This window comes from Polyergus mexicanus, unplaced genomic scaffold (assembly GCF_030449975.1).
Source record: "Polyergus mexicanus isolate NDT 795.1 unplaced genomic scaffold, iyPolMexi1.0 SCAF_6, whole genome shotgun sequence".
NCBI lineage: Eukaryota > Metazoa > Arthropoda > Insecta > Hymenoptera > Formicidae > Polyergus > Polyergus mexicanus.
The window spans coordinates 974,087-1,001,679 of NW_027223326.1; the positions used below are offsets into that span (position 1 = coordinate 974,087).

The 27,593-nt window shown below is 34.2% G+C and overlaps 1 protein-coding gene across 5 annotated transcripts in view; it reads left to right on the plus strand.

Annotated features, from left to right (window-relative positions):
• The window catches only part of Trc (Serine/threonine-protein kinase tricornered), a 122,792-nt gene extending 95,632 nt beyond the window's left edge, over positions 1–27,160 (plus strand). For all 5 annotated transcript variants that reach the window (XM_070298036.1, XM_070298034.1, XM_070298038.1 and 2 more), the window contains 9 exons: positions 15,433–15,509; positions 18,570–18,803; positions 19,524–19,731; positions 19,824–19,941; positions 20,248–20,387; positions 20,506–20,706; positions 21,064–21,216; positions 21,314–21,472; positions 21,569–27,160. In XM_070298036.1, coding sequence (XP_070154137.1) covers positions 15,433–15,509; positions 18,570–18,803; positions 19,524–19,731; positions 19,824–19,941; positions 20,248–20,387; positions 20,506–20,706; positions 21,064–21,216; positions 21,314–21,472; positions 21,569–21,684 — 1,406 coding nt within the window. In that variant the 3' untranslated portion in view covers positions 21,685–27,160. The remainder of the gene's footprint in view (positions 1–15,432; positions 15,510–18,569; positions 18,804–19,523; positions 19,732–19,823; positions 19,942–20,247; positions 20,388–20,505; positions 20,707–21,063; positions 21,217–21,313; positions 21,473–21,568) is intronic.
• The last annotated feature ends 433 nt before the right edge of the window (positions 27,161–27,593 follow it).

The window sequence follows — 27,593 nt, forward strand, 5'->3', positions numbered from 1 at the left end:
TCCGTAGAGCTGGAAGGCTCATTTAATATTGCTTCATGGCGAAGACCCCTATATAGAAGATACGATAAGGATATATAGATCGTAATTTAAGAAGAACATTATAAATTAAGTAAATAGTTTAATACTTTGATTGAAATTTTTAATACATAATGCAACGAAAAAGTGAATAAAAAAATAATTACATCTTTAATTTTCCCTTAAAGTTTAATCGATCGTCATGCGTGTTTATAATGTTAAAAATAATTTTTAAAATTAAATTTCTTAATATATTGTATAATAATAATAATAAAATCAAATAGGGAATTTTAATTAAAATAATATATATAGCTTTTTGCTAATATATATTTTTAGATTTTTTGAGAATTTTAATATTATTTTATATATAAATATATTTTACTTATACATATTGAAAGTTTTTTTTTTCTCTCACATTTGATTTATGTTTACTTATATATAAAGTATCATCGCAGCAATAAAAAAAAAAAAATAAATAAATAAATAAAAATAAAAAAAACCGAGAAGCCTTCTCAAGCGTATCTCTCCATGGGTTTACGGATTTTTCTCGTAGAAAATCGTTACAACGGCAGCTGTGAATTAAAAATATCTTTTCATTCATAAATTTATTACGCTTCCGTCTCATCTTGCAACGCGCGCTGCAAAATAAACTCGCTTACGATAAGCAAAACGCATTCGTATAAAAATAGATTTGTGTGTGGTTGGACGCACTCGTGTGCAATTGCATCGCATTATTGTCACCGGTTTTTTTTTTTTTACTGTCCGAGAACAATGGGAAACGCATTGGTGCGTTATTTAACGTGAGAATAGATGTAATTTTCGATGAGTGTGCTCGTTGTTTTATTCGTTCCGTATTCGCGGACGATATGAAATTGATATTTTCTATACAACTATTTAATTTTTTATTATTGTTGTAGAAATAGATTATCATTTTAAAAGTTTACTGTCAAAAAGAATTGAATTTTTATTTGAAATTCTAGTTGATATTTTAACTTTCAAATAAGGTACTGTGTGAATAATGCATGCTAGAAATAAGTTATCTGCATAGATACAAGTACATGATTTAGGAGCCGCGTGTTTCTTCTTAACTAAATTTAAAAGGCAACAATTTTATTAACAAAATTTTAATTTTATATTCTTACCTTTCTCTCTCTCTCTCTCTTTTACCCCATTTTTCTGCAGTTTTATATTTTTGATATTAAATATATCGATATAAACAGATTAAAATTATATCAAGTTGACATTTTCTTCAAAGTAATTGATAGACGTACATAGATAGGTAGTTTTGATCGTTTATTTTGAAATTATCGATGACCTTCTAAGAAACGAATTTTTTTTTTATCTATATCTATATTTTTTATATCGTTAATTTATAGATTTTTTTTTGTACTTATAGACCTCCGTCACGCATATGTCATCATATTTAATCGTAGCTCGTTTACGTCGAGATGTAATCGTAAAAACATCTTTGTGTCGGCAAACTTTAAACTTAATTTCGTTCGATTTTCATTTTTTTTCTTTTCCGTCTTTCTTTCTTTCTTTCTTTCTTCCTTTTCTTTTTCTTCTTTTTTTACATATAAACGTTGGCGATAATAATGAATGCGCTGGTAAAAATGAGATTATTGTCTTAACAATATTACTATCGTAGCTACAGGTGAAATTAAGAAATCAGATATCTTATAATCAATGTAAAGATATTTATAAAGTATTATTCTATTTTTATCTTACTCTATAATTTATAATCTTGTCTTTTGAAATATTTTAATTTTTTATGTAATTCTTTTTACCCTCTTTATTTTTGAAATTTTTCAGATATCTTTTAATTTTGTGGGGAGAAAAAAGAGGATTACATATTCGTAAATTATTTTCTTATAAACAAAAAATAATGTATATAGTCCTAGGATTTTTGTGTTACTGCGTAAAATTGCTTTTCAGATATTTAATATTTAACTTTGAATGATTTTTTAATTTCCTTTTTCGATATTAATAATAATAAGTTTTCGTCGCGTAAAGAAGTGTCGATATTCGCAAATTCAGGCATATAACATGAAACGCGCTGCTGAAAATACAAGCGCAAAAGGTGCGAGACAAGATTTTCGAGGACACGCAACGCGTGTCCATCTATTTCCATCGCACGCTGTAATTCGATGCAGATCTTCCTTCCCACTCTCCTCGGTAATTCGAAGATTTGCATTTAATGTCGCCTGCCTATATTCTGCCTCCTTTCCCCCCTTTCCCCCAACTACTCATACTGTCTTTTGTAGGAGCCGCGTTGGAACGTGATCGAGTCGAGATTTCACTTTCGCACGATTTCTAGTCGAAGTTCGATGAATCCGTCATCGGGTATCATCCGCGTTACATTCAAGGTGCGTCCACCATACATTCGCAATGAACGTAATTGTGAAGGTATGTATTTCCGGTCGCTCGCTATATAGAATCCGGGCTATAGGTGTATACCGTACAAGCTGCGCACAGCTTCTTCTCTCGCGGCAGCGAGAGGTTGGTTGAGCTCCAACTTTCTGCGCTCGACATACCGTGCGTTGCGTCTACGATATTAATTAAAATGGCGTCGCGAATGCGACAGACAAATTTCGCCGACCAAATTAAATGGTCGGCGACAGAAATACATTTGCTTCGCGCGTCGATCGATATGGCTTAGGGCAACATTCGGTGATTAATATTCATATCCACATCAGAGATCAGAGAGAGAGAGAGAGAGGTCATATTTAGCTCCAGCTAATTTCCAACTTGGAGTCTTTCTATATTATCTATTTCTTAATCGCTATTTTTTTTCTTTGTTAGCGAAATAAAAATAGTAATCGCATGGTATAAGATAAACAATAGAAACTCAATATTCAGCAAACTTTTTACAGATTGATATATATAATTTAAGAGGTTTAATTGCTAAAATATTTAACTTTCAAAATAAAATTTTTTTATATGTAAAAATGCTCCCTCTAAAGACATATTTTAATTGGCAAATTTAATGTTAAAATTATTATTATGGAATTTACGATTAGAAGAGAATATTCAGTGCTTCGAAAATTTCATAAGAATGTACGCTTTTCGCTCAAGGATTTTTATAAGATCGTATAATAATCCTAGAAAATTTTTAATAAATCTTGTTGTAAAAACGTACTTTCTATATCATACTTTCACTGCAGCGTACGTGCTAATTTAATAATTTTTTATTTTAGTTAATTATTTAACTGAGATAAGAAAATTAATTAATATCTAATCAATTAATTCGAAGCAATCGCGACGCAATGTCCTCTGGCTTCTTTCATCGTCGTCGGCTGTATTCGCGATCAGCCACGCATCGTCGTTGTCGGCCAGTGTCTATTTTCGCATGCTCCATCGGTCGATGGCAGACTAGATCCAATTACCGGTTGTCTCGCACGTGGCTACGTTCATCGAGTACGATATAAGCACGCGTACGGCTACGTGTGCATTCGCGCTCACGTGGTGAACGTAATATTCGCGAATTGTTAAACAATTAATTAACATAATTAATAAAAAAAATTTAGTTATTTTATATATTACAAAATATATTAAATTACTCATAGTATATTTTCTGCTATTAAATTATTTACAGGAAAGCATGAAAAGTCGATGAGATAGATTTATTATAATAGAAAAATAATAAAAGGTCTAAATTTATACGATATATTTATAATCGAGCAACTTCTTCATCGGTTATGCAATTGGTTGATTTTTCCCTCTAATCGCAAATTAGATTTCTCTATTTCACTGAATTCTCTCTTCCTTGATTCGGTTAGCACAATCAGCTCAATTCTAATAATATTATCCGAGTCGCTTACGCTGTGAAATCCATTTCCCACTGACGCGGTGTATCGATGCTTAATAGGATTAGCTTCACATTTTTCGCTTTCAAATTAAATTACTTATTTAGTCCATTCGATTATCTTGTTTATTTTCATTTGCGCGTAAGCGATCCGGAAGAATACGGTAATGCATTTCTTTACGGTCAGTTTTCATTTCATTGTAGTTTGATCGACGCTATTTGTGCACAACGTACCGGAAGGAATACGTATGTTTTTGCTGGATACACACACAGTCATCCTCTTATTTCGCACGTGGGCGCTTTTTTTTGTCCGCTCAAAGCGAAAGCACGAACGATATTTATCGATGCTCGCGAGATCTGACGCGATCTAGTCTCTTTATTCTTTCTTTTTTTTTCCTCATATTACTATCTCTCTCTCTCTCCGCATTTTTGTTCTTTTCTCATTTCAATCACATACATCGATGTCGCCGTCTATTATCTTCTTCCAAGGAACGTGAAATGTTTCACGGAAATAGACAGTTGTGGAACTCGTATGTATGTACGCGTTAAAAGGCGAAAATAGTATCTGACTTTTCTGACATTAATTGTGCCAGCGATATTTTCAGCTGTTTCTTCTTTTTGTACTTTGATTTATCAATAACATATAAGATGTCACATGTCGAGATTTGCATTTATTCCAATGACAATTACTAATAATATAAACATAATTATTTAACTTGTCAGTAATGTAAATCAATTTCGTTGAACTGATGTAATCTTCGTCTGGATAAAAATCTGCTATTTTTTTAATTAAAAGCGTTTCGTTTTTAGAAAGTAATTTCTTCTTTCGCTTTTCCTTTATGTAATACGGCTCGATTAAGCATGGAGTCCTCCAGTATTAGATCGAGGTAACTATTTGCTCATCGTAAGAGAAATTTAACGATGCACGCCGTTTAATATACAGAGCCCCGGACATTCTGCTAGAAGGAAATTATTGAACAGTTTAGCGCAGCTTGTACAAATAGTACCGCGCGGTCTAAATGCTCTCGACGAGAGCCGCGATAAACATAGACTCACGTGGCAGCGAACTAATTAAGCCGCGACTCCTCCCGTTGGCCACAAATAAAATAAACCAAACTCTGACAAGACTGTATAGCCCGCGGTATATAATCGTCTCTAACGAAATAGTATTCAATTTACGTTTATTCAAAAGTAGTGGCATTTTTCGAAATGACACCATCGATATATAACCCTGAGAAATCTCCGTTTTATTATTAATATTGAATATTATTTTTATATAAAATTAATTACGCGCGGAAATTTATTAATCTCAATCGATATCTAAAGCAGATTCATTTTGTAGAAAAATAATAATTTCATTTAGCGGCAGAATTCATTATTTTTTAATAGTGTTTTACAACAATTTGACGTATGCACTTTAAATCACGCACGCAGGGGCTTCTTCGAAGTACGAAGCGGCAAATTCTCGTCTTGACGAGATCCGATTGGGACTATTGATAGCGATTAAGTCATTGTCGTGTTATTATCGGATGTATTCTATCTTCATAAATAGCCGTAAAGAAATATTCTTATTGCTTCTCGAGTATTTGCAGTTCTCAGTGCAACTCGGTCTGCATTATTCTTCATTTATAATATGATAGACAAATGATCGTGGGGTAATGGTAGACAAGCAGCATTGTGTTGCGAATAACGCGTGACTTGATAAGAATCTCATAAAATATATCGCGGTAAATATCTTTTTTTTTTTTTTTTCTGATGATCATATAAATAGATAATGTAATTATTTATAAATTATATAAAAAGTGTATATATTTTAAATACAAAAATAGATTGAATAAATGTAAATCTCTCTCGTAAAATGAATATTTATTATTATTAGATAATTTCGTTAGTATACTTATTGTCATTGAAATTTCTATGTATTTAATCTATTTTTGAATGAATAAATATATGAATTATAATTTCGACAAATTTTAGATACATATATCTGGCAATGTGAAAAAAGAAGTCTGTTGCATTTTAACACAAAATTTTCTTATAAAAAAAAAATCAGTTTATTTTATAAAAAAAAAAAATTCATTTTTTTCTCCACTTTGTTAGACGCCCGTGTCAAAAAATTATCGCGGATCAAGTTTTTGCCTGTTGTTTCCATTGCACGGAAGGAGCGGCGATTTCGGTGATTTAAGTAAGAACTCTGATTACCTTGCGAAGAATTTTCCGTCGCAATTGTATGATTCCCACGACAGTTTTTATGGAGTACCGGTATTTCGCGACGAGAGGTCTAACCGAGAACGGCAACGCTAAGATGGGGTCATTAAAAAAAGGAAAAAAAAAAGAAAAAGAAATGAGTCGGCGCGACACGCATCAATGCTCCTTGTCTACCCCTTGCCCCTCCCCCTTTTTTCCGTTCCCTCTCTTTCTTCTCCCCGTGTTATCCATTGTTCCTCGAGCCGAGATAGTAGTCGCACCGTCACATCGTGTCGTATCCTACCGCGTGCTCGGCTGTCGCTAAAAATTCGCGCTCGTACACTCGGTAAATTAAACTTCAACTCGACCCGAAGTGATGCTTCCCCGCTCGCGTGAGACATTCGCGAACCTGCACTAAATTTATTCGCGTAATAATTAAAGTTTCTCCGTTTCTCGAAGAATTCGCTGTTTTCGTAGTAAACCCGATGAAATACAATCCGCGGTATTAATTCTAGAATATTGATAACGAGAGAAACGGAACGCCGTAATTAAAATATCGACGATATAACAGTATGTTATCGACATCAAATCTACGTTGGATATATTATCTTAATTACAATTCCAACATAATTATAAAAATTTGATCTTAAAAAAAGAAATTAATTATTACTAAATTAATTTTTAAAAATTCAAATATAATATATTAAACATTAAATTAAAAGGGAAAAATGGAAATGTAAAATAGTAAAAGTTAATTTAATAGCGCTTTTTTTTACAATATATCTGTAGCCGTTCTATAGAACACGGAAATGTTTGCTATTTTTACGCTCGCAGCTCTACGAACTTCTTCCGACTGATTGCGACACGCTTACTCTCGATATAATTTGATAGAGTTCTTGGGGGTACACTAATCGGGCCAGCGGGTCACTCATTGATGAACCCATGATCTATTTTTACGTCTATCGATCGGGGAGGCTATTATTCGAAAACAGTATGGATTGGACGGAAGCAATGTTTGGGGAGGGGGGAAAAAAAAAATGCAAATTATGTTCATAAATCAAAATAATCTAATAGTCATTACAACTGTAATTTAACTCATATGGTAGCAATGAAATAATATGAAACAATATCTGACAGTTTTCCGATGGAGCGCTATACAAACGCGTTGATTGCGGCAATAATTTCCGTAGCAAAGAAAAAGACACAAATTGTATTGTACTTTGATTATATATTTCTTTCTTGTATTTATTCAGCATACACGAGAGATATTCGGATAGTAGTTAACTTAATGAATTAAATTATATATAAAATCGTATATAATCGTATATACTTGTCTTATGTCATGAGGAAGTACAAAGCTTTTCCCGCTTTGTTAATGTACACTAATTAATTAGATATTTTTTGCGCACACTTTACTGCTTTTTCGCAGTTGTTTGCATTTCAGCTGTAGAACTTAACATCAATACGATCGTGTCTTATGTAACGGATGTCGCAGAGAAGCCCTGCTCCGGTGTTAACCAATAGAGAGAAAGCTAACACTTTTGTTATGTGTGTGTGTGTGTGTGTATATGTACACGATGGCGATTTCTATCGGCCTTGGTATTATTTGCTCGATAATCGTATTACAACATGTCAGAACAAACCGCGTTACATCAGCGACATGAAAATATTTTGCACGAGTGCGTTTATAAAAAATTGTTAAAACACGAGCGATATGACGAAATTTTAAATGGTCAATTAATAACCTAGAAGAATTCTACTATGTATTCGTTTATGTATTGGCTTTTGAAATATTGAAGTTTCATTATCATCGACCGTCGTTGCTTCATTATTATTCGCTTTTTATTAAGAGTTCTTCGTTTCCCCCCTTTTCAAAAATGTATCCATCTTCATACGATTTATACGAATTCTTTCTTCAATTTATTTCTCTTCTACTTTTTTTTCCTGGTTTCTAAAAGATATTCTTTTGGCCGTTTAAGCTTTTCTATTGAATTCTGTTTCATGCCAATTATTATTATTGAAGATTTATATTATTAAATTATTATTATTATTATTTTTAAACATCAATTTAAGAGTTTTTTGTTTCCCCCCTTTTCAAAAATGTATCCACCTTCATACGATTTATACGAATTCTTTCTTCAATTTATTTCTCTTCTACTTTATTTTCCTTGTTTCTAAAAGATATTCTTTTGGCCGTTTAAGCTTTTCTATTGAATTCTGTTTCATGCCAATTATTATTATTGAAGATTTATATTATTAAATTATTATTATTTTTAAACATCAATTTAAGAGTTTTTTGTTTCCCCCCTTTTCAAAAATGTATCCACCTTCATACGATTTATACGAATTCTTTCTTCAATTTATTTCTCTTCTACTTTATTTTCCTTGTTTCTAAAAGATATTCTTTTGGCCGTTTAAGCTTTTCTATTGAATTCTGTTTCATGCCAATTATTATTATTGAAGATTTATATTATTAAATTATTATTATTATTATTTTTAAACATCAATTTAAGAGTTTTTTGTTTCCCCCCTTTTCAAAAATGTATCCATCTTCATACGATTTACACGAATTCTTTCTTCAATTTATTTCTCTTCTACTTTTTTTTCCTTGTTTCTAAAAGATATTCTTTTGGCCGTTTAAGCTTTTCTATTGAATTCTGTTTCATGCCAATTATTATTATTGAAGATTTATATTATTAAATTATTATTATTATTTTTAAAGATCAATTTAAGAATCTCCCTTTTCTTGAAATAAAAATATACCATATATCAGTTAATTTTTACTGTAAATTCGAAATATTTTAAATATCTATATACGCAATTGTCGAACCGATTGATTCTCGATTAAATGCACTTACCTTATTTCTTTTATCCCGATTTTCTTGAATATTATTGTCTAGTGAAAATAGACGAGACAAGCAAAGGATCCGTGATCCTCTTCGCCAGATCTCGCGCATCCGCCGATCCGGCAAGAAATGCTGTGACCGTTATTTACGGTTATTTTCGCTCCGAGCAAGTAGGTTGATCGCGTGCATGACGCGCGCATGCGATATGTTGTAGGGGCTTCGCGAATGACGAGGGATCGGCTCGTCTTTTTGCATCGTAAAATAGATTTTCCGTATCTTTCTTCCTCCCTTTTTCTTCTCTCTTTCTCTCTTCGTCGCGAAAGAGAGCCGTGTGAAATCGCGCATGAGGATCGTCAAGTTGTGCATGGTGGTTTCGTCCATTCGACGAAACTTTACTCTTAAGCAAATTTAGAGAATAAGATCGTAATGGAATTGAATAAAATGTCGGACAATCTCGGTAAATTGATATGGAATTGCTAAAAGCACAGAGGAGATATAGGCAAGAGGTTTAGATAGATTTGACATTTTTTCACGACCGCTTTTAGAGAAGATACAGTAGTGTTCATATGTTACGTTTCACGTGAAGAAACTATTATATGTGGATTCGAAAAGAAGTTATTTTAAACTTTCAGAGCACTTTTGTTCAATTTCGAACTTCTCAGCTCCCAAAGTTAAAAAAGAATGATTTATCCGAGTAAATCTCTTTTATTTATTCCAAGTAAGAGAGATCTATCTTATCTATGAACATTCAATTTTATTTAACGATCCATTTTTTTTACGGAGATGACGAACTTTGACGTTTTGCCTCTCGTACGCCGAACTCGTCCAATTCTTATCGCGATTTCCTCGTGATGCCTCTTTTCGCGCACGCATGCAATAAACGGAGTAAGTAGATATATGGCTTCTTGGAGCCGCGGCTTTGTAATCCGTAATGTAATCAGGGTGGATTGCGTTATAATAGGTTGTTGCGTGCCAAACGAATCGGTGGCAAATGTCACGGTGGGGAGCAGCAGAGTTTCCGTCCGAAAATTGCGAGATGAAAACGGTGAGATTTCAACGATGCGTTGCACCATCGCAATTGCCACGCGAATCTGTGTAAAATTGCGCGGAATCGAGGATGGAACGGCGGGGGGGGGATAAAGTCATTTCACCCGTTGCGCGAAATAAAATCGCATAAAGCTTGGCGATTCGTCGACGCGACAATTATTATTGTTTAATCGAGCGATTTAAACACGTGTTTCAAAATAACGCCACCCGTGCACGTTTATGAAAGAAAATCACTATCGGGAGAGTGTCATTTTCTGAATGCACAGCTGCGTGGACAGCTTTAATCGCGCGCTGACGTCGACATTTTGCGGCGGCAATTATTTGCACGAGTCTGACGAAAAAAAGGAAAAAAAAAAAAAACAAAAAAAACCCCGATGCATACAAAATGCCTCGCGGCCGCATAAATATCGACGAATATTTGGACTGTGTCTGTGTCGCCATTATTTAATAAGCATCAAGGTTGAATATTCGCGGCGTAAATGTGTGGCTTTAGTCGAATGCTGTTGTCCCTGTGATTCACCCACGCTTCGTTGCCATTTAAGGACTGGGGGGACTCGTTTTACGGTTCCTACGTTCTACTTTGAAGACACACATACGATTCTTTCTCTCGAAACGTGACCTGCTGAAATTCCCTGAAATTATTGTGACGTGACGCCTCTCGGTTTATTCCGTTTCGATAACGGAGCGCTCATAGCCTGCTAAAAAAATTCGCACATTCTGCATGTATATCTGTACTATATATTCAACATTCAACATACAAAGAGCCTTTGCGAAGAGAATGAGAAAATTTACCTTCTATATAAAATATAGATTTGAATATATCAGATAATATCGGAAATTATATTATTTTTGAAATAAATTATTTTGTATCATTATTAACTCTATAATAAAATAATAAAGAGAAAAATATATCGTACGAATATGTATTACAAATAATATTCTTTAACATTTCAGATTCAGCTTTTTTTTTTTTTTTTCTTACAAAAATTTAATGGAAGACAATTTTTATAACTTTTTCATGTTAGTAAAATTTCTAGTCCATTCATACTCTACAGATTTTAATTCGTGAAATCTGTTAATTTTCAACGTTAAATAATTTTATAATCGAATTTTTCAATATATATACTTGTGTGTGTGTGTCATGGAAAAATGAAATGAATCAAATTTAACTGTAAAAAAACTTTTTCGATATCCGCGATATTGTATATGTAAAAGCTTCTACACCATTCGCTCACTGATTCATGACGGATTAGAAATGAGTAAGCGTATATTATAGTTTACATGATAAAGCTGTGTACGCGTGCCTTTATAACTTGCCTTTATCACATGTTTAATAACATTTTTGCTTCGCTGTGAAATATTTTTATGCACGTTTTACCCGACACATTTGGTTTTCAACGATCCGTTGGACATTTGTAGAATTCTAATAGAATAAAAATAAATATTTCCGCAATAATTTATAACATCCGCAAGATCGTGCAATCATGATTAATTCTCGATATACGATAGCATACGAGCATACAATGTGGTGTACACTATTCACACGATGCACATGTGTGCTTCGCGTCACCGAGTTTGTTTACACGTTCTCTATAACTCATGTTACTCGCGTGATGGCAATTAATAGACATTTATCCCGTCGCCTAAAACGAATTACGCCCACGTGCGACAGACGCGGCGAGCCTTCCCGGAACGTATAGAAAATTTCTACATAAGAACCTGTTGACTTCTACGTTCACATCTTTCGCGTAAAGTCATTGATGAGTGAAACTGAAACACGGATGTTACGATATTTTGAACTCGATCAAACGTGAGTCACCATTTGCAGCATTCGCATGTGTGTTAAAAAATTTAATTACTGACCAATTTGATTTTACGATCGTTATCGATAACAGTCGATGATAAATAAGATGATGGATAAGATTGTAACAATTATCATAATCTAAATCACATAAAAATTTATATAATGTTATTAAACTTGATCTTTATCGTAAATTTTTATATCTTAGATTTAACATATATACATAAAATAAAAAAAAAAAAAAACAATGAGAGAGGATACGTAATAGCAACTTTTAATAAATTAAAATATAACGAGTTAAACATTTCCAATTTGAATTTGTCTGTCACACGAACGTTCCTTCTGAATTAATAATTTTCATACGAATAGACTCATACTTTCGCATTTGTCGATACGTAAAAGTGCTTGCGGAACCGGAGCAATCAATATCGCTCCGGATGGTAGAAGGACAAATGTCATACGTCTACAGGTACATAATATTAATCAGTCCACCTGCGGATCCCAGAGAAATATTATTATACAAATATTTTTTGCGAAAGTTTCTCGCTAGAAGCGACAACGATCGTTTTGCATTCATTTTTGGCGTAAAAGTAAAAAAAAAAAAAATGGAACGCGTCGAATTAACCGAGAAAGCGAACAAGCATCCGCTTTTAGTTGAACGCATTGTTTCCTGAGCACGTATTACGAAACGATGATTAGTACGATGTTCGTGATAATTAACGTCTAGCGTAATTATGATAGCGCGATATTCCTGACACGAACGCGTCTAATCAACGCTGATAAAGTAAACCGCAAGGGGAAACTCTCGTATCTGGGTCCACCATGTTGTACCACGGGCCATCGAATCCTTTTCCTCTGCTGCATTGCGGACGAAATTATATATTAATGCAGAAATGTGGAAATTTCAACTGTAATTTCTCTGTACGCCGGTTTATCTTGATATTTCGCAAAGATCTTTTTAAATTTCGAAAACGTTGATGAAAACCGTCAAATATAATCTCAAAGAAGATTTCTTCTCGTTAATATATTTACGCGCATAATATATACAAATATTAATCATCGATATATTACATCGCGTTTTAGTTTCCCCTGAATATCGATTATATAATCTTCTTGTATGTACAATTATGTACATTAATTGGCAATTATTTCATGATAATGCTATAGCATCAATATTGTTTGCCAAGTACCGCTGATCCTATTGAACTCGGAGTATCGAAACAAATAGATACGCGACAAATTAATATTTTGTCATTAAACTGACAAAGTCTGTGTTACAGCCATTGAAACAAACTAAGCTTATGGGCGAAACACACACAGAGAAAGAGAGAGAGAGAGAGTTTCTCTTATTAAAATGAATAATATGTAAAATAACTTAATTATACATTATGTATGTATATTATATTTTATATTTCTAAAAGTTAGTATTTGACTATTTTCTAAGTGAATATTTATACGAATGAAATTTCTGTAAATGCGTCACACTTACGGAAGCGTACAATATTGACGCGTTTCCCCCAAAAAGACATGCGATATCGTATAATACAACGGATCTCTTTGTAATTCATTGTACAATATTTGTAGTATCCGCAACGTCGGCGCGTACGTTATGTACGATTGCGTAATAATGATTCATTCGATGACACCACGCGATGTCCTCGAAATAAGTGTCCCTCGCCAAGAACCATAGTTATGGTAAACACACTTGGCATGTGATTATGAGATATGTCGTTCTTTTAAGCCGGACGAGAGATTTGTCGCTCCATCAATCCGCCTGGTAACGGTAATGACGCTTCCGTTGTTGCTTCAGATGTATTCAATGAGGACTTACTTTATGTAGTATCGAGAATTGGCGCGTTACTACCGCAGCTTTTATATAAATATCTATTATTTCACGCCTATTTACCTCTTATTGTATAATAATTTTATTGCGCATTTTTTTAATCACATTATTTATTATTTATAATTTATATGAATTTCTAAAACAGCGCGATCTTTATTTTTCTTCTTTAAAAGATGCGAGAGTTAAATTCAGAGAGATGATACGATTAAGATTTTTAATAATTAATAAGAATAAGAATTAAAAGCTATTGAGAAGATAAAATATCATCATGCACGCGCAACGTAATGCAATAACTACATTATTAGTGATATAACATATTTTTTATTTAAGCCGTGAAGTTGCAAAAATAACGAGTTAGGATAATAGCCTCGTTTCCACAATTAACATCTATTGTAAAGCTCTTTGCGGTTGACGTCATTAACTTAAAAATTTAATTCTTAATAATTAATAATTTAATAATTAATAAAAAAAATAAATTGAAGTCATAAATCTAAATCCGCGTATTATACGCATAACACTATGAAAGACGCAATTAACAAAAGATTGCGAGTACCTTTGAACCACGCGACGGACTTGTTCTGTGGAGCACTGAGTCGTAATTAGGTCATTTTGAGCACCTGTCACGAGCCACTTAATTTTCAACTGCACTCAAATGTCAAAGGAAAGCTAGCTAGAAACAAATGTATCGCGATATACCAGATTGGATCACAAGGAAAAACATTGCATTGACTTTCTATCTTTGTTAATGAAAAGGGATGTAGCTCGTTCGAAGCACTCAATAGTGGGTTTCATTTCTAATGAAAAGGAAATGGAAAATATGAGAATCGTTGTTTATTTTCGTAAAATTATAATTATAATTTATTCAAGGAAATATTCTTAAACATTAATTATGATATAAATATTATATAATTATTTTGACATCGCACTTTGTGTAATATTATAACTTTGTAATCTGTTTTAAGAGAAATATGAATATGGCGTGTTTACATGAAATGTGCGAGTTGATCTTTTGAATAGTTAAAAATGGTCAGATATGAATCAACTCTTTAAATCATTTTTGACTTCTATCGATTCTTTATACCAAGTTTTGAAATTAAAAATATATTAATATATATTCTCTTTCATAAAAAGTCAATAATTATTCCGAATACATCAATTAATACTGTCATATCTCGTTGACGTCGTGAGTTTATCTTGTCATAGCAAAAGTGATCGTCCACGTTGCAAATGAGTGGGATTTATTTAAAATCCTTCAAGTGATCGATTATATGACGTTCTCACTTTTTCTCACGCGTCGGTCTTTGAATACAAACGCAAACAGTATCCAAGCCTATAATAATTGCCCTCGGGGCAATTTACTCATAATACGTATTCGATTTATTCATGATGCGCTTTATCGATTTTTCTGTTTTCTGAAAAAGTAATAATATTCGTACGCGGTGTACGTTACCATATAACGTTGTTTGGAGTACAAGATAAATCTTTTATCTAAAGAGCTTACTTTTTTATATAAAACTTAAAAAACCCGTAAACCCCATTTTTTTATCCTTCCATCATTTCCTTTATATAAATACAAGAAAAAGACATGAAATATTAATTTGAATATATAATCATTTTGAGAGAGAGAGAGAGAGAGAGAGAGAGAGAGAGACGATGTTATTTTATTATTATTACTAAAATAATTGACATCATCTCTGGTTCGATATTTCGTTAACGAGTTGTCAAGTTATTTAGTAACGAAGAAGATGTCATTCACCTCCCATCGTCCTCGTTCTGACGATATTTTTATTGGCAACATACATAAGAGATTGCGTTAGGATTAGTGTCGGGTGATGTTAATACTTGAAATTGATGACAAGTAGTGACCTTCTTTCCTTGTCTGTTGCAGGGGTGCTGGAGATGGCGGCCACCGAGAGCACGATTCGATTTAGTGGCCACACGTTGGACAAGGCGACCAAGGCCAAGGTGAGTTTGAATTTAGTTCCAACTCGATTATTTCCATTAAGATAGCAACTATTCTGCTCTATATATCGTCGGTTCGTCAATCCATTTCGCGACAGATGATTCAATATATATATCGAGTGTTATAGAATATTGACATGATTACAACAAGACGGCGTGTTCCTTGATTAATTTTGAAGATATTGTTCTACAGAGATAAAATTTGAATAAACAAGACAGCTGTGACATTTAATAACTTGATAATGATAAAAGTCGGTTAATTTTTTTATTTGTTCTATTAAACGAAAAATAAAAGTATTATTTGTCTGGATTCTTCTTTCAATTTTTATTTTGTGTATAAAAAATACTTAGTTTTTACAGTAAACAATACTGTAACAATGTTTGTATCTGTAAATTTTTCATGAAGGAGCAATCGACGTAAACCGATTAAACTTTCTTAAACTTCGACGTTCAATAAATTGATATATTGGGTGATTGCATAAGTTTGTGCCTGATTTAAATATAAACTTTAATAGATTATATTTTAAAGATAACACTTTTATTATTCAATTATATAGTCTCCATTCTTTTCTACATTGGTTTTCCAACGATCTATAAGCTTGTCGATTCCATTTTTGAAGAAAGAACTTGCTTTTTCTTGAAAAAAGTTTGTAAGGTGGTTTTCGACAGCTTCCTCGCAATTGAGATTCTTGCCATTTAAACTATTCTGCAAAGACCGGGACAGATAAAAATCTGAAGGCGCAATATCTGGAGAATACGGCGGGTGCTGCAGAATTTCCCATTGCGACTCCTGCAGTTTTCCTGCAGCTTATTCCTTTCAGTCGGGAGATGCGACACCCGCGTATCAAGCTTGGAAATGTATTCAAGCTTTTTTAAAAGACGAAAAGCGGTTGAATTATCAATGTTCAGCCTCTCAACAATATCCTCAGTTGTAATCCTTGGGTTTCTTTCCACTAAGGCATGCACAATGTCATCATCGATGCCAGAAGGCCGTCCAGAGCGGGGTTGATCCTCCATGTTGAAATCACCATTTCGAAATCTGCCAAACCACTTTTCGACTGTTCGGAGAGCAGGAGCGCGGTCCAAATAAACGCTTTGAATATTTTTTTTGTGCAATCCCAACACTCACGCCTTTCCGAAATTCATATAGCGTTACATGCCGCGAATGCACCTTTCGTTCTCCATTTTTAATGATTTCCCTTATGCACAAATGGACTTATCTGAACAATGTCTGACGCTAAATTGACATAAGACAACGTCATCTATTCGGTGTAAGCAACAATTACCACCACGAAAACAATAGAACTCCGCCATGCAGTAACATCTATGAAAATCGGGCACGAACTTATGCAATCATCCAATATTTTCTATGATAATTTTTCTATTATTTATAGAAAAGCTTCTGCATCTTAATAAATTTAATTTGAGGTCATGTGTTGTTAAAAGACAGTCGGTTAAAAAGGTTATTGCGGTATAACTGATAATTTAATATTCGAGTTTTTAATCGTCACTACTCTGCGGAAAGAACCTTGAGAGTATCCAGTGTGCTTTTATATAAGCAAGAGAGATGTAGGTTAATATCGTGACAATTCAACCGTCGTATATAAAGGCAATACGAATGGTCGCCATTTTTCAACAAGATAAATAATATTGTATTACAATGCTCTATATATCCACGTAACTAAATTCAATCCATTAGTCACTATTCAGATATAAATGTTTTATTAAGTTATTATAGTTAATAACACGATGAATTCGTGATTTTACTTATTTAATATATTGTTATAAATAAACTTATATGAATAACGTACAATAATTTTTATTCGTGATATTTTCGTAAATCTCGTAAAATGCTTTAATATTTTGTGAAATATATATTTATATTAAAACATCAATCCGCTTAATAACATTTATATCCGAATGTCGAGATATTTTAATATTGCTATAGAAAAATATATATTGTAATAGTTGAAAAATGCTTTCTTATAAATTTAATTAGAGAAAACGCGAAATAAACGTGATATTGATTGGCAGTTAATGTTCGTGATGAATTATATGTTTTCTACCGAATTGCGAAATTTTCCAATTTAATTCGAAACACTTGACAGTTAACGACTACCTACGTTTTTCTGAGAAAAATTACCAAAAGCTGCCCAACTCTTCGCGTTGTTACTCAACAACGATTGCTCAACATTTGTTAATTATTGCCGAAGATACACGATAACATGGTCGATAATAAGCATCGATCATTGCGAAAAACAATTTCTTATCAGATATTAGCGTACTTGTGATATGAAGAAAGTTTCTACAAGTTTCAGGAAACGGGGAAAAAGTCGGAGAATTAGAAACAATCGAGAAAATTGCAAAAAAAAACTTGTGACAATTTGTCACTCCAATCATGCGGAAATCAAATAGTATCGCATTAATTGTCAATAATCATAAAAGTTTTCATATATTGCAGGCATATAAATATTGTTAATAAATATGTTTTACAAATAATAATAATAAGAGAAACAAAATAAAATATTCTTTTCTTTTTTTATATATTGTATATGTTGTTTCCTTTATTCTATTTAACTTTTATTTTTGCTCTTTTTGAAACATGAATTTTAATTTGAGAGAATTATAATATCAGAGGTATACACATTAGTAAATGGAGCTAGAAATTTAATTGAAGTGAGGTTTTAATTATAAGTTAGTTATTAATTTAATTTAGAGAGAACTCAAGAATGATATACTCTGGAAAATTCGAGAATTTTTGCAAGTTTTATTCTTTACGGCGGTTATTCTAACGAAAAATAACATTGGCATCCAAGTGTCTCGCGACAGTGAATGCAAACTTGATCTCGGAAAGCGGAAATAATCGCATCAGCTGTGAGAGAGTCGCGCGTGACCAGCGGAAGCGGTTTTGTTGCGTACGAGATAAAACATTATCGATCGCGTTACGTCGAGCTCTCGTGACGAGAGGAGGAGGAGGAGGAGGAGGAGGAGAATGATGACGATATCATGCGGGTTTGATACAATAATAATCGAAGCAATGCATGTACGTTTTGCCTCTTGCAGGTAACATTGGAGAACTATTACAGCAATCTGATAGCGCAACATATCGAGCGGAAGCAGAGGCTGGCGAAGCTCGAGGAGTCCCTTAAAGATGAGGGCCTCTCGGAGCAGCAGAAGCAGGAAAAGAGACTGCAACATGCCCAAAAGGAGACCGAGTTTCTCCGACTCAAGCGGTCCAGGCTCGGCGTTGAGGATTTCGAGCCCCTTAAAGTCATCGGCAGGGGTGCTTTTGGCGAGGTAAAGAAGGAGCGATGATACGCAATGATGATGCTAATGAGCGAGGGAGCGAGTTTCAGGAAGTCTGGTGTTAGTTCAATTAAGAAATTAGCTGCGGTTTGAGATATAAGCAATTTCGAAACGAACTTCCTCTGCGATATAATGAGAAGAAAATCTGAAAAACTTGTGATATCGTGCATATAATTGATATGTAACTTATTATTTTTATTTTAGAGTATTAGAATAGTTTTAACTAATTTGAAAAAAAAAAAAAATAAGGCGGAGAATGAGTTTGATTCTGATTAGATTATTTTCTAAATATAAGTTAAATAGTCTCTCGCATGTTGTAATAGTTTTGCGATATTTATTGACACTTCTTGATTTAAATGGCATCATAAATAATATATTCATCGCATATTACTCGCTTGACAATTATACGACAATTACATGACAATTTGAGCGCGTTAGAAATGAAAATTGACGAGCTTTACTTGTAGTTACAAAAATTACAATAATAATGGAAATAAGAAAGAGGCTCTCACGAGCAATGATCACGTCCACACGAGAGAGCGAGATTATCTCATTGTTTCTCAAGAAAAGTAGTACTTCTCCTCGCTTCGCGAAGCAAGTGGAATCCCTTTCACAGAAAAAAATCTGAAATTAGAGAATGCTTTTAATCATTAGCGACAGGATTCTTGTCGGCATTTTCACTTGAAACGCCCTCCTCTGCGAAATAAACAGGTGAGACTCGTACAAAAGAAGGACACCGGACACGTGTACGCGATGAAGATCCTCCGGAAGGCGGATATGCTCGAGAAGGAGCAAGTCGCGCATGTCAGAGCGGAGAGGGATGTTCTCGTGGAAGCGGATCATCAGTGGGTCGTAAAAATGTACTACAGTTTCCAGGATCCTATAAATCTCTATCTGATAATGGAGTTTTTACCCGGCGGTAAGTCGTCATTATCATCATTGATCATCGACGATGAAAGCAAAGGTGTTACCCTTGAGCGTCGCGGATATTTAAACTGAGATGAATTATAGGTGATATGATGACGCTGCTTATGAAAAAGGATACGCTTTCCGAGGAGTGCACGCAATTTTATATTTCCGAAACGGCGTTAGCGATCGATTCCATACACAAATTAGGTTTTATTCATAGGTACGTCCGTTAAAAATCTACTGCAATTAGCGAGTAAATAATTTTATTAATAAAATAAAATTGCTTACAAATCGTTGATTTTAAATCTTCCAAAATTCTTTTACATAAATATAATTATCATAGATTTTTCAAAAAACTTTACGGTTATTGTTCTTTAATATTTATTTAATATTTTAGTAAAGAGCACAAAAATTTTTTAATTATACTTAATTTTATTTTTCTTCATCTAACATAAGGATATAATATAATACTTTTGCGCGCGAATTAAAAACAAAAATAATTCATTATATTAATTATATTTTACAGAGACATCAAGCCGGACAACCTGTTGCTGGATGCACGGGGCCATATAAAACTCTCCGATTTTGGGCTGTGCACGGGTCTGAAGAAATCGCACAGAACTGATTTCTACCGAGATCTGAGTCAAGCGAAACCTTCCGATTTCAGTAAGTTGCATCGTTGCTCGCGTCAAACGCGAGATATTTGCGTAACATCGATGATGATGATGATGATGATGATGATGATGATGATTTAACTTATACCTCGCTTTCGTTTCTTGCGCAGTGACATCATGTGGGAGTGGAAGCGGCGGCGCGATGGACAGCAAAAGAAGAGCCGAGAGTTGGAAAAGAAACAGGAGAGCGCTGGCTTATAGTACAGTCGGCACTCCGGACTATATCGCACCGGAAGTATTCCTACAAACAGGTTACGGACCGGCTTGCGACTGTTGGTCGCTGGGAGTTATTATGTACGAGATGCTTATAGGTACGATGCCTTTAGTATTTTCCGTTTTTAAATGCGTTTAGATTGGCGAATTATCGAGAAAAATAATCGGCATGGCTGTTAATCTATATTAATTAGTACATGGAAACTTTTTCGTCAAACCATATATTATATATTATGTAAATATTATATATTACACCGCATATATAACTTGCGCGTTTTATAATAATGATAATAACACAATATTGATAATTAATAATTGTAACATTATATTGACATTGTAAGATAATTGCAAAAGATGAACGCTAAAGCGATAAAAGTTCCGAACGCTTCTGAAAAATATCTGTATACGCTATACAACTAATCTGATACAAATTGATAACAACGTGATTATTTCAGGCTATCCGCCGTTTTGTAGCGAAAATCCACAGGAGACGTATAGAAAAGTAATGAACTGGCGAGAAACGCTGGTATTCCCGCCGGAAGTTCCCATTAGCGAAGAGGCTAAAGACACTATTATCAGATTTTGCTGCGAAGCCGATAGAAGATTGGGTAATTCATCGGATTTTCCTCTCGGAATTATTAAAATTTCTCCCATGACGATAGATGTTATCGTAAAAATAATTCTTTTATCGTGATTATTCTTCAGGGGCGCAACGAGGCATTGAGGAGCTCAAATTGGCGCCCTTCTTCCGCGGTGTCGATTGGGAGCACATCAGGGAAAGACCGGCTGCCATACCGGTGGAGGTGCGATCCATCGACGACACATCCAACTTTGACGAATTTCCAGACGTAAAACTGGAGATACGTATGTGCTTCTGTTTCCATAACGTTACCATTACATTCAATACTTGTGGAGAATGACACACTTTTAATCGCGTCCTTCAATTTTGTCTCGTTACAGCATCCGCGCCGATGCCACAGGACGGCGAGGTAATATACAAGGACTGGGTATTCATCAATTATACTTTCAAGCGCTTCGAGGGTCTGACACAACGGGGCACACCGACCAAGAAATAGCAACCCCTCACTTCCTGCTCGATCATCAGCGCCGCCGTCGCCAATCAGCAGCTGGCTGATATGATCGAAATTCCGGCCTTGGTACATCATCCTCATCCGACGCCGTCTACGGCAACGGTGTCGCGCATGGCGGATGGTTGATTATCTCGCTCTTATTGTATATACATAATGAGCACCGATTGAATGAGCGCAACGTTATCACAAATATCGATGATCGCGACGACAGCGAGCGATAATGAACAGCTTGGTTAGCTAGGCAGAGAGACGAACAGATTGATACGGGAGAATATAGTGATAACGGTGCATAAATATCGCACGCCGTATGTGTCGATAACGGTGCGATGCGTGATAAGGTGACCCAAACGAAGTCTTTCGTTGTCTAACTTACGATGATTTTCACAGAAATATTCATCGAGGATCATTATTCCTCACTTTTATCGTGCCGCGGAGAAGGCGTTTTGTGCAAAGTGTAGCATAATAAGCTCTCTGTGGTAATGGTATTAAACGAAAACGATCAGAGAGAGCCTCGGTACCGTAGTCTCTTCACATTTCACGTATTTCTTATTTATCTGTGCGCCGTATATCGGAATGATATTTTATTGGGGAAATGTGTACTCGTTAAAAATAACGTCTGGTTAAGCTCTCGAACCAAGCTCTCTTTTTCTCTCTCCTCTCTCTCTCTCTCTCTCTCTCTCTCTCTCTCTCTCTTTCTGTTCGAATGTTGTATTTATAATTAACTTTCTGTGATATATAAAGTTGTTGAAAATCTCTGCTATCTTTGGACTTTCTTGTCTGTTAGCGGATGCTTTATTGATGTTGTATATATGTGAGCAATTGTATTTCGATTTATCTTGAAAATTTAAGAGTTGTTGCGATGTAAGTTGCGGGTGGGATTTTATATTATGTATATTTTCGCGCTATTTTTGAGAGCTTTGGTCTGTTCACGGAACCAAGGAATTAAACGGTACGACACGCGCGAAGCTTTTCATCTAAAAAGTTTCTGATATGTTTTACACATTTTATCATTAAGTGATTTTAATATTATGTAATAGTACTCTTCGGGTACCGGGTCTCTCTCTCTCTCTCTCCCTCTCTCTCTATCTCTATCTCTATCTCTCTCTATCTTTTTCTTATAAGGCAATAATAAACATTTTTAGTCGTGTTTTGAATACACGATAAAGGATGCTAGGCTTTAAAAGATACCATAAAAAAGGCGTAAAAAAGGAGAAAGAAAAATACACTTGTAAGATTCAGGGCTCCTTCGTTGCCTTATTAAGGTTCCTAACAGACAGCCCAATAAATCCGTACGTTTAAACGTGAAATAGATGAGCCAGACACGCCACTTTTCCGAAATGAAAAATGATAAGGAAACGGAATCGCAGTGTGTTGCGACGATGTAGAAAATTGCATACCCACATATACACATACACAAACCGACACATCCGTATGTTTTAACACTCTATGGAATCGGATATCTTTCCTTTTGATTGCACTGTGAACAATTTTACGATTTACATTTCGTAGTTTTGCTGACATAGCCAGGGCACCTTGGTAATAAAATAGCGTAATAACGTTAAAGACTAGGTAACATTTAAGATAACAAACATACATACATACATATACACAGAAGTACCTATATACTAAAAGAAAGGGGATGCACGCGCGCGCGCTCGAAACGTAATTACATTGTGGATAATATAGTACATGTATAAAAACTCTCGACGCTCTTTCCTCGTAACTTTCCGGCGTGTTTCTACTTAATAATCACGCTGTGTTGTACATTTGACGAAGAGATTAGTTTCATATTCTACTCCACCTGCGTATACATATATATAACTTAACGCCGTTTACAGAGCGAAGTCTTCAGATAGTCTAATAAAACAGAGAGCGCCTAGGTTACGTTGTACTACCATTTAAGTGATTTAAACGAAGAGAAAAGAAAGGAACAGAAAATTATCCACGAGGAAAGCTAGTAAAAAAAGAGAAAGGTAAGAACTATTTTCTGCTAATTATGCTAGGAGTTAAATCGACAAGTGTGACGTAAGCGGGGAAAGTTAGGGAGTTACGGAATATCTTTATAGTCTCTCCTTGTTGCCGTTGAGTACAGATGCTCTGACGTCCATGCTACTAAGTAAAAAGAGAAAATAAACGAAGAAATGATGATTGCAATTTATTTATTTAAAGAGAAAGTTAAATAAATGATACAACAATAGCCACGAGATGCCTTTGACGCAACAAGTTTCGGGTGCCCTGGAATACAGTGCATATATATGTATAGAGGATATTCCAAAATTATCGAATGTCCTTTTACGAACAGTTCCCTCGCTTCTATTTTAGAGACGATTTTTCTTTAGCCAAAATATCGATGTATAATTCCTGAGTTATAAATTTATTTAAAAAGAATTTACTTTAATGAGAGAGAATTTGAAGCTTAGTTACCAAAATATATGATGGACAAAATTGGAAAGTTGCAAAAAACGATGATCTTCCTTGACATTTTCAGAAGAAAAAATCGTCCCCAATTTTCCAAAGGCCAAAGAATTAGTTATTAAAAGAGCATTCGGTACTTTTGAAACAACCATATATAAGTATATATATATATATATGTAAAAATATATATATATATAGATATCTTTTAGCAAAGAGAGAGAAAAGTGTGTAATAAATACGCGCTAAATTTAGATATTAAATTAGATGTGCGCTGATTCGAAGTCAAGATGGGTGTAGATTTTTTTTTTTTTTTCCGAAGACGAGAAAAAATGAACGTATTATGATATAGCGGATGTATGTACCCAGCGACGAGATGTATGTACCCACGTACTGAGCTACTACACATTCGATGTAATTCTGAGGACACGCGAGAGGGAAATCTCCAAATAGATTTAACGATATTGATTATCGATGTACACTGTAAATATTAACGAGGCAACTAAATGTTATTAAGACAGGCAAGGCAGTTTTGAGCTCCGGTGTTTAATTGGTTACCGTTGTACTGCCATCTTCGACTTTTTATTGTCGTATATCGCGCATGATGAATCATATTACGGGTGTGTTAAACGTACGGTATATCATCCAATTTCACGTTTTTGCTCGTGTTTATGCTAGTGTTCTTATATCATTGTACGCGACTTCTGATTAGTTGTTAATTTACGGTTAATTTAAATGAAAGAAACCGCGATAGATCTCTCCTAGCTAATTCTTACTAATTAGGCATTAAGTCCCTCTTTCTTTCTTACCTTTTTTTTTTCGTCGAATAGGGATCGCTGCCTAAACGACTTTTGACGATTCGATATGTTCGAAGTTTTCGCTTCCAACATTCGCGTCTTCTTTTGTCTTTCTCTTTCTTTCTCGTAGCTGACATCTTTTCAAGTCCGATTATGCGATTTCCTTTCTGTCGCGTAGGATTCTCGATCATGTAATATCATGCATACACGATTATTAATCATACGCACACGTACGTATATCGATCGCGTGTGGCAAGAACAATCATTTCTTCGTGTTCGAATATCTTCGCTGTCGTTCTTCCGAATATATCGAGATACTTTATGAGCCTGGATGAGCAATGTCTTAAAATCATAAGTGCTAAAACTCATTAATTGAAATCTGATTGTTCGTTTTCCGTGCTTACTTTTCCGTGATTATTTTCGAAGCCGTTGAAAATACACAAAAATTCTCAGAAGAGCGACTATCGATTCTCTTCTCACTAGAGATAAAAAATAAATATTGCCTTTGATGATACGAAAGTCAGTTCTCGAGCGAGTTGTTTATCATTTATTGCATCCTATGTATTACTCATCCAGGGTCAAAGGAGATCGTATAACGCGTGATGACGATCTCCCGATCGCCTCATATGCGAAATAACGATTTGCGCAATGGATAAACAGTTTGTAATAAAATTTATGTAATTATATATATATTTGTAACACATTTTGTAATATTTATCATTTTACAACAGAAGCTCGCACGGAGGCTGAGACGTGATAAAATTTAAAAGAATAAGATGAGTTTTTCTATTTATATTAATATTGAAGATATTTCACAGTATCTAAATTACAAAAAGATTACATATATAGAAAATCATTATAAATAAATATATGTAATATAATCTTTCTTGATGTTCTAAAGAACACAAAGATTCTCTCTCGAAGGATGTCGAAAGAAAATGCCTAAAGAAAATATTCGGACATCTTTTCTTCACACTTTTATTTGTTCCTTATCTTTTATATCATCTTGATCTTATATTTTAATGTCTCAACTCTGCTTTACATTAATGCGCAAACCGTTGAATCGCACACGGGTCACTCAACACATCCCGATGTGCATTAGCCGAGAAATCGCAATAATACCAGCGTTTTCGCTTAAAACATAACGGAAGCAGACGCATATGTCACGATACGCGAACCAAACAAATTTCTTATCGGGAATACGAGTGTTATCTGTCACTGTAACTGCACTAACGTTCCGTAGCAGCGCGGCTTAATTCATTTCTTTTTCACCGTTCATTTTGTACAGTGATTTAGCTGAATTTTATATAAGCCAGATATAAGATAGAATTATTATAGGTAGAAATTCTTCACGATTAATCCCATTCACAAGCGTAGCGATAGCAGATTCTTATTGTTAGATATGGCCAGTTTCGCGCGTTGTTAGTCTACGGTGACTAGATAACATGGTACAAACGAGTGCAATAATGCTGCAACGCTCCTGTTATTCTTAAGTAGACAATCGTAATATCAAAGAAGTACAGAGAGTCAAACAAAATTTCTGAAAATGTTTCGGGAGCCCGTGGATATGCCTCGTAGAAATATATCTGATTTATAAAATAATTAACTTATAAATATTTTGTTTTCAAGCTCTACCTATCCTTTAGAATTTTAGAATGTAGAAAGCAAATCAAAAACATCGCCAAAGTTGCTAAACATTCTGGAAAAAAAAAAAGAAAAAAAGAAAAAAACTAATAGTTAAATATTAAATCTAAGATTCGTTTTAGATTATTGCTCTATAAATTAGATTAAATATTATCACGTTATTTTCTTTACGGAAAGCTTTAGGAGTCCGATATAAGCTTAGGAATTTCGATATAAGAACATAAAGGCGATTGTATTATTGCACTCGATTGTGCGGGGATAAATTTTTCGTCAAGTAAATTTGTACCAGATGGTATCCGGCCGTTCCGTTTGTTTGTGGCTTGCCGTGGAACGTTCGCGCTTATTTTAAAAACGGCTACAAAAAAGAAAATCGTCGCGATTGTTTTCGAGGATGAAAGGAGAAGACCGGTAGACGAACTACACACGCGGCGGACGAGGTATATCGAGAGCGGATATTTTATAGTAGGCTTGTGATTAAATTGAGGAATTATTGTCGAACGGTCCGAGATAAAATAAAAAATGATGTATAAAGAGAACAAAAATATTGCTTTCCACACGCAGAATATACTATTGTAATTATGTCGTTAATAAATTGTTTTTTATTTTAACTCTCTCGCGCAAGAGAGCGATTGTGCATGTTTCCTATATGATCCCGATTATGATGACAGCTAGGATTGTTTAGCAAAAAATTCCATTGAACGGGATGCATCCCCGAAATAATTTGCAGAGCATAATTTAGTTTGATAGTTGAGCACGATAACTTTGAAACTCTCTATAAATGACATTTGCCGTAAATTGGAGAGAATAGGTTTATAACTCGAATGAAGAAGAGGATATACGTATTTTCGGGTCCTAAATCGAAATGTCATTTAAATTTCATATTGCATAGCACGATTCAATTTAAGCATAATTTGAATATTAAATAAAATATAAAAATAGTTTAAAATTATAAAAAATCAAAAGCTGTGAATTTTCAAAAATCACACATGTAAAATCGTAAAAAAATTTTTATATTTTTTTCGAAATGACAATTATACAAAC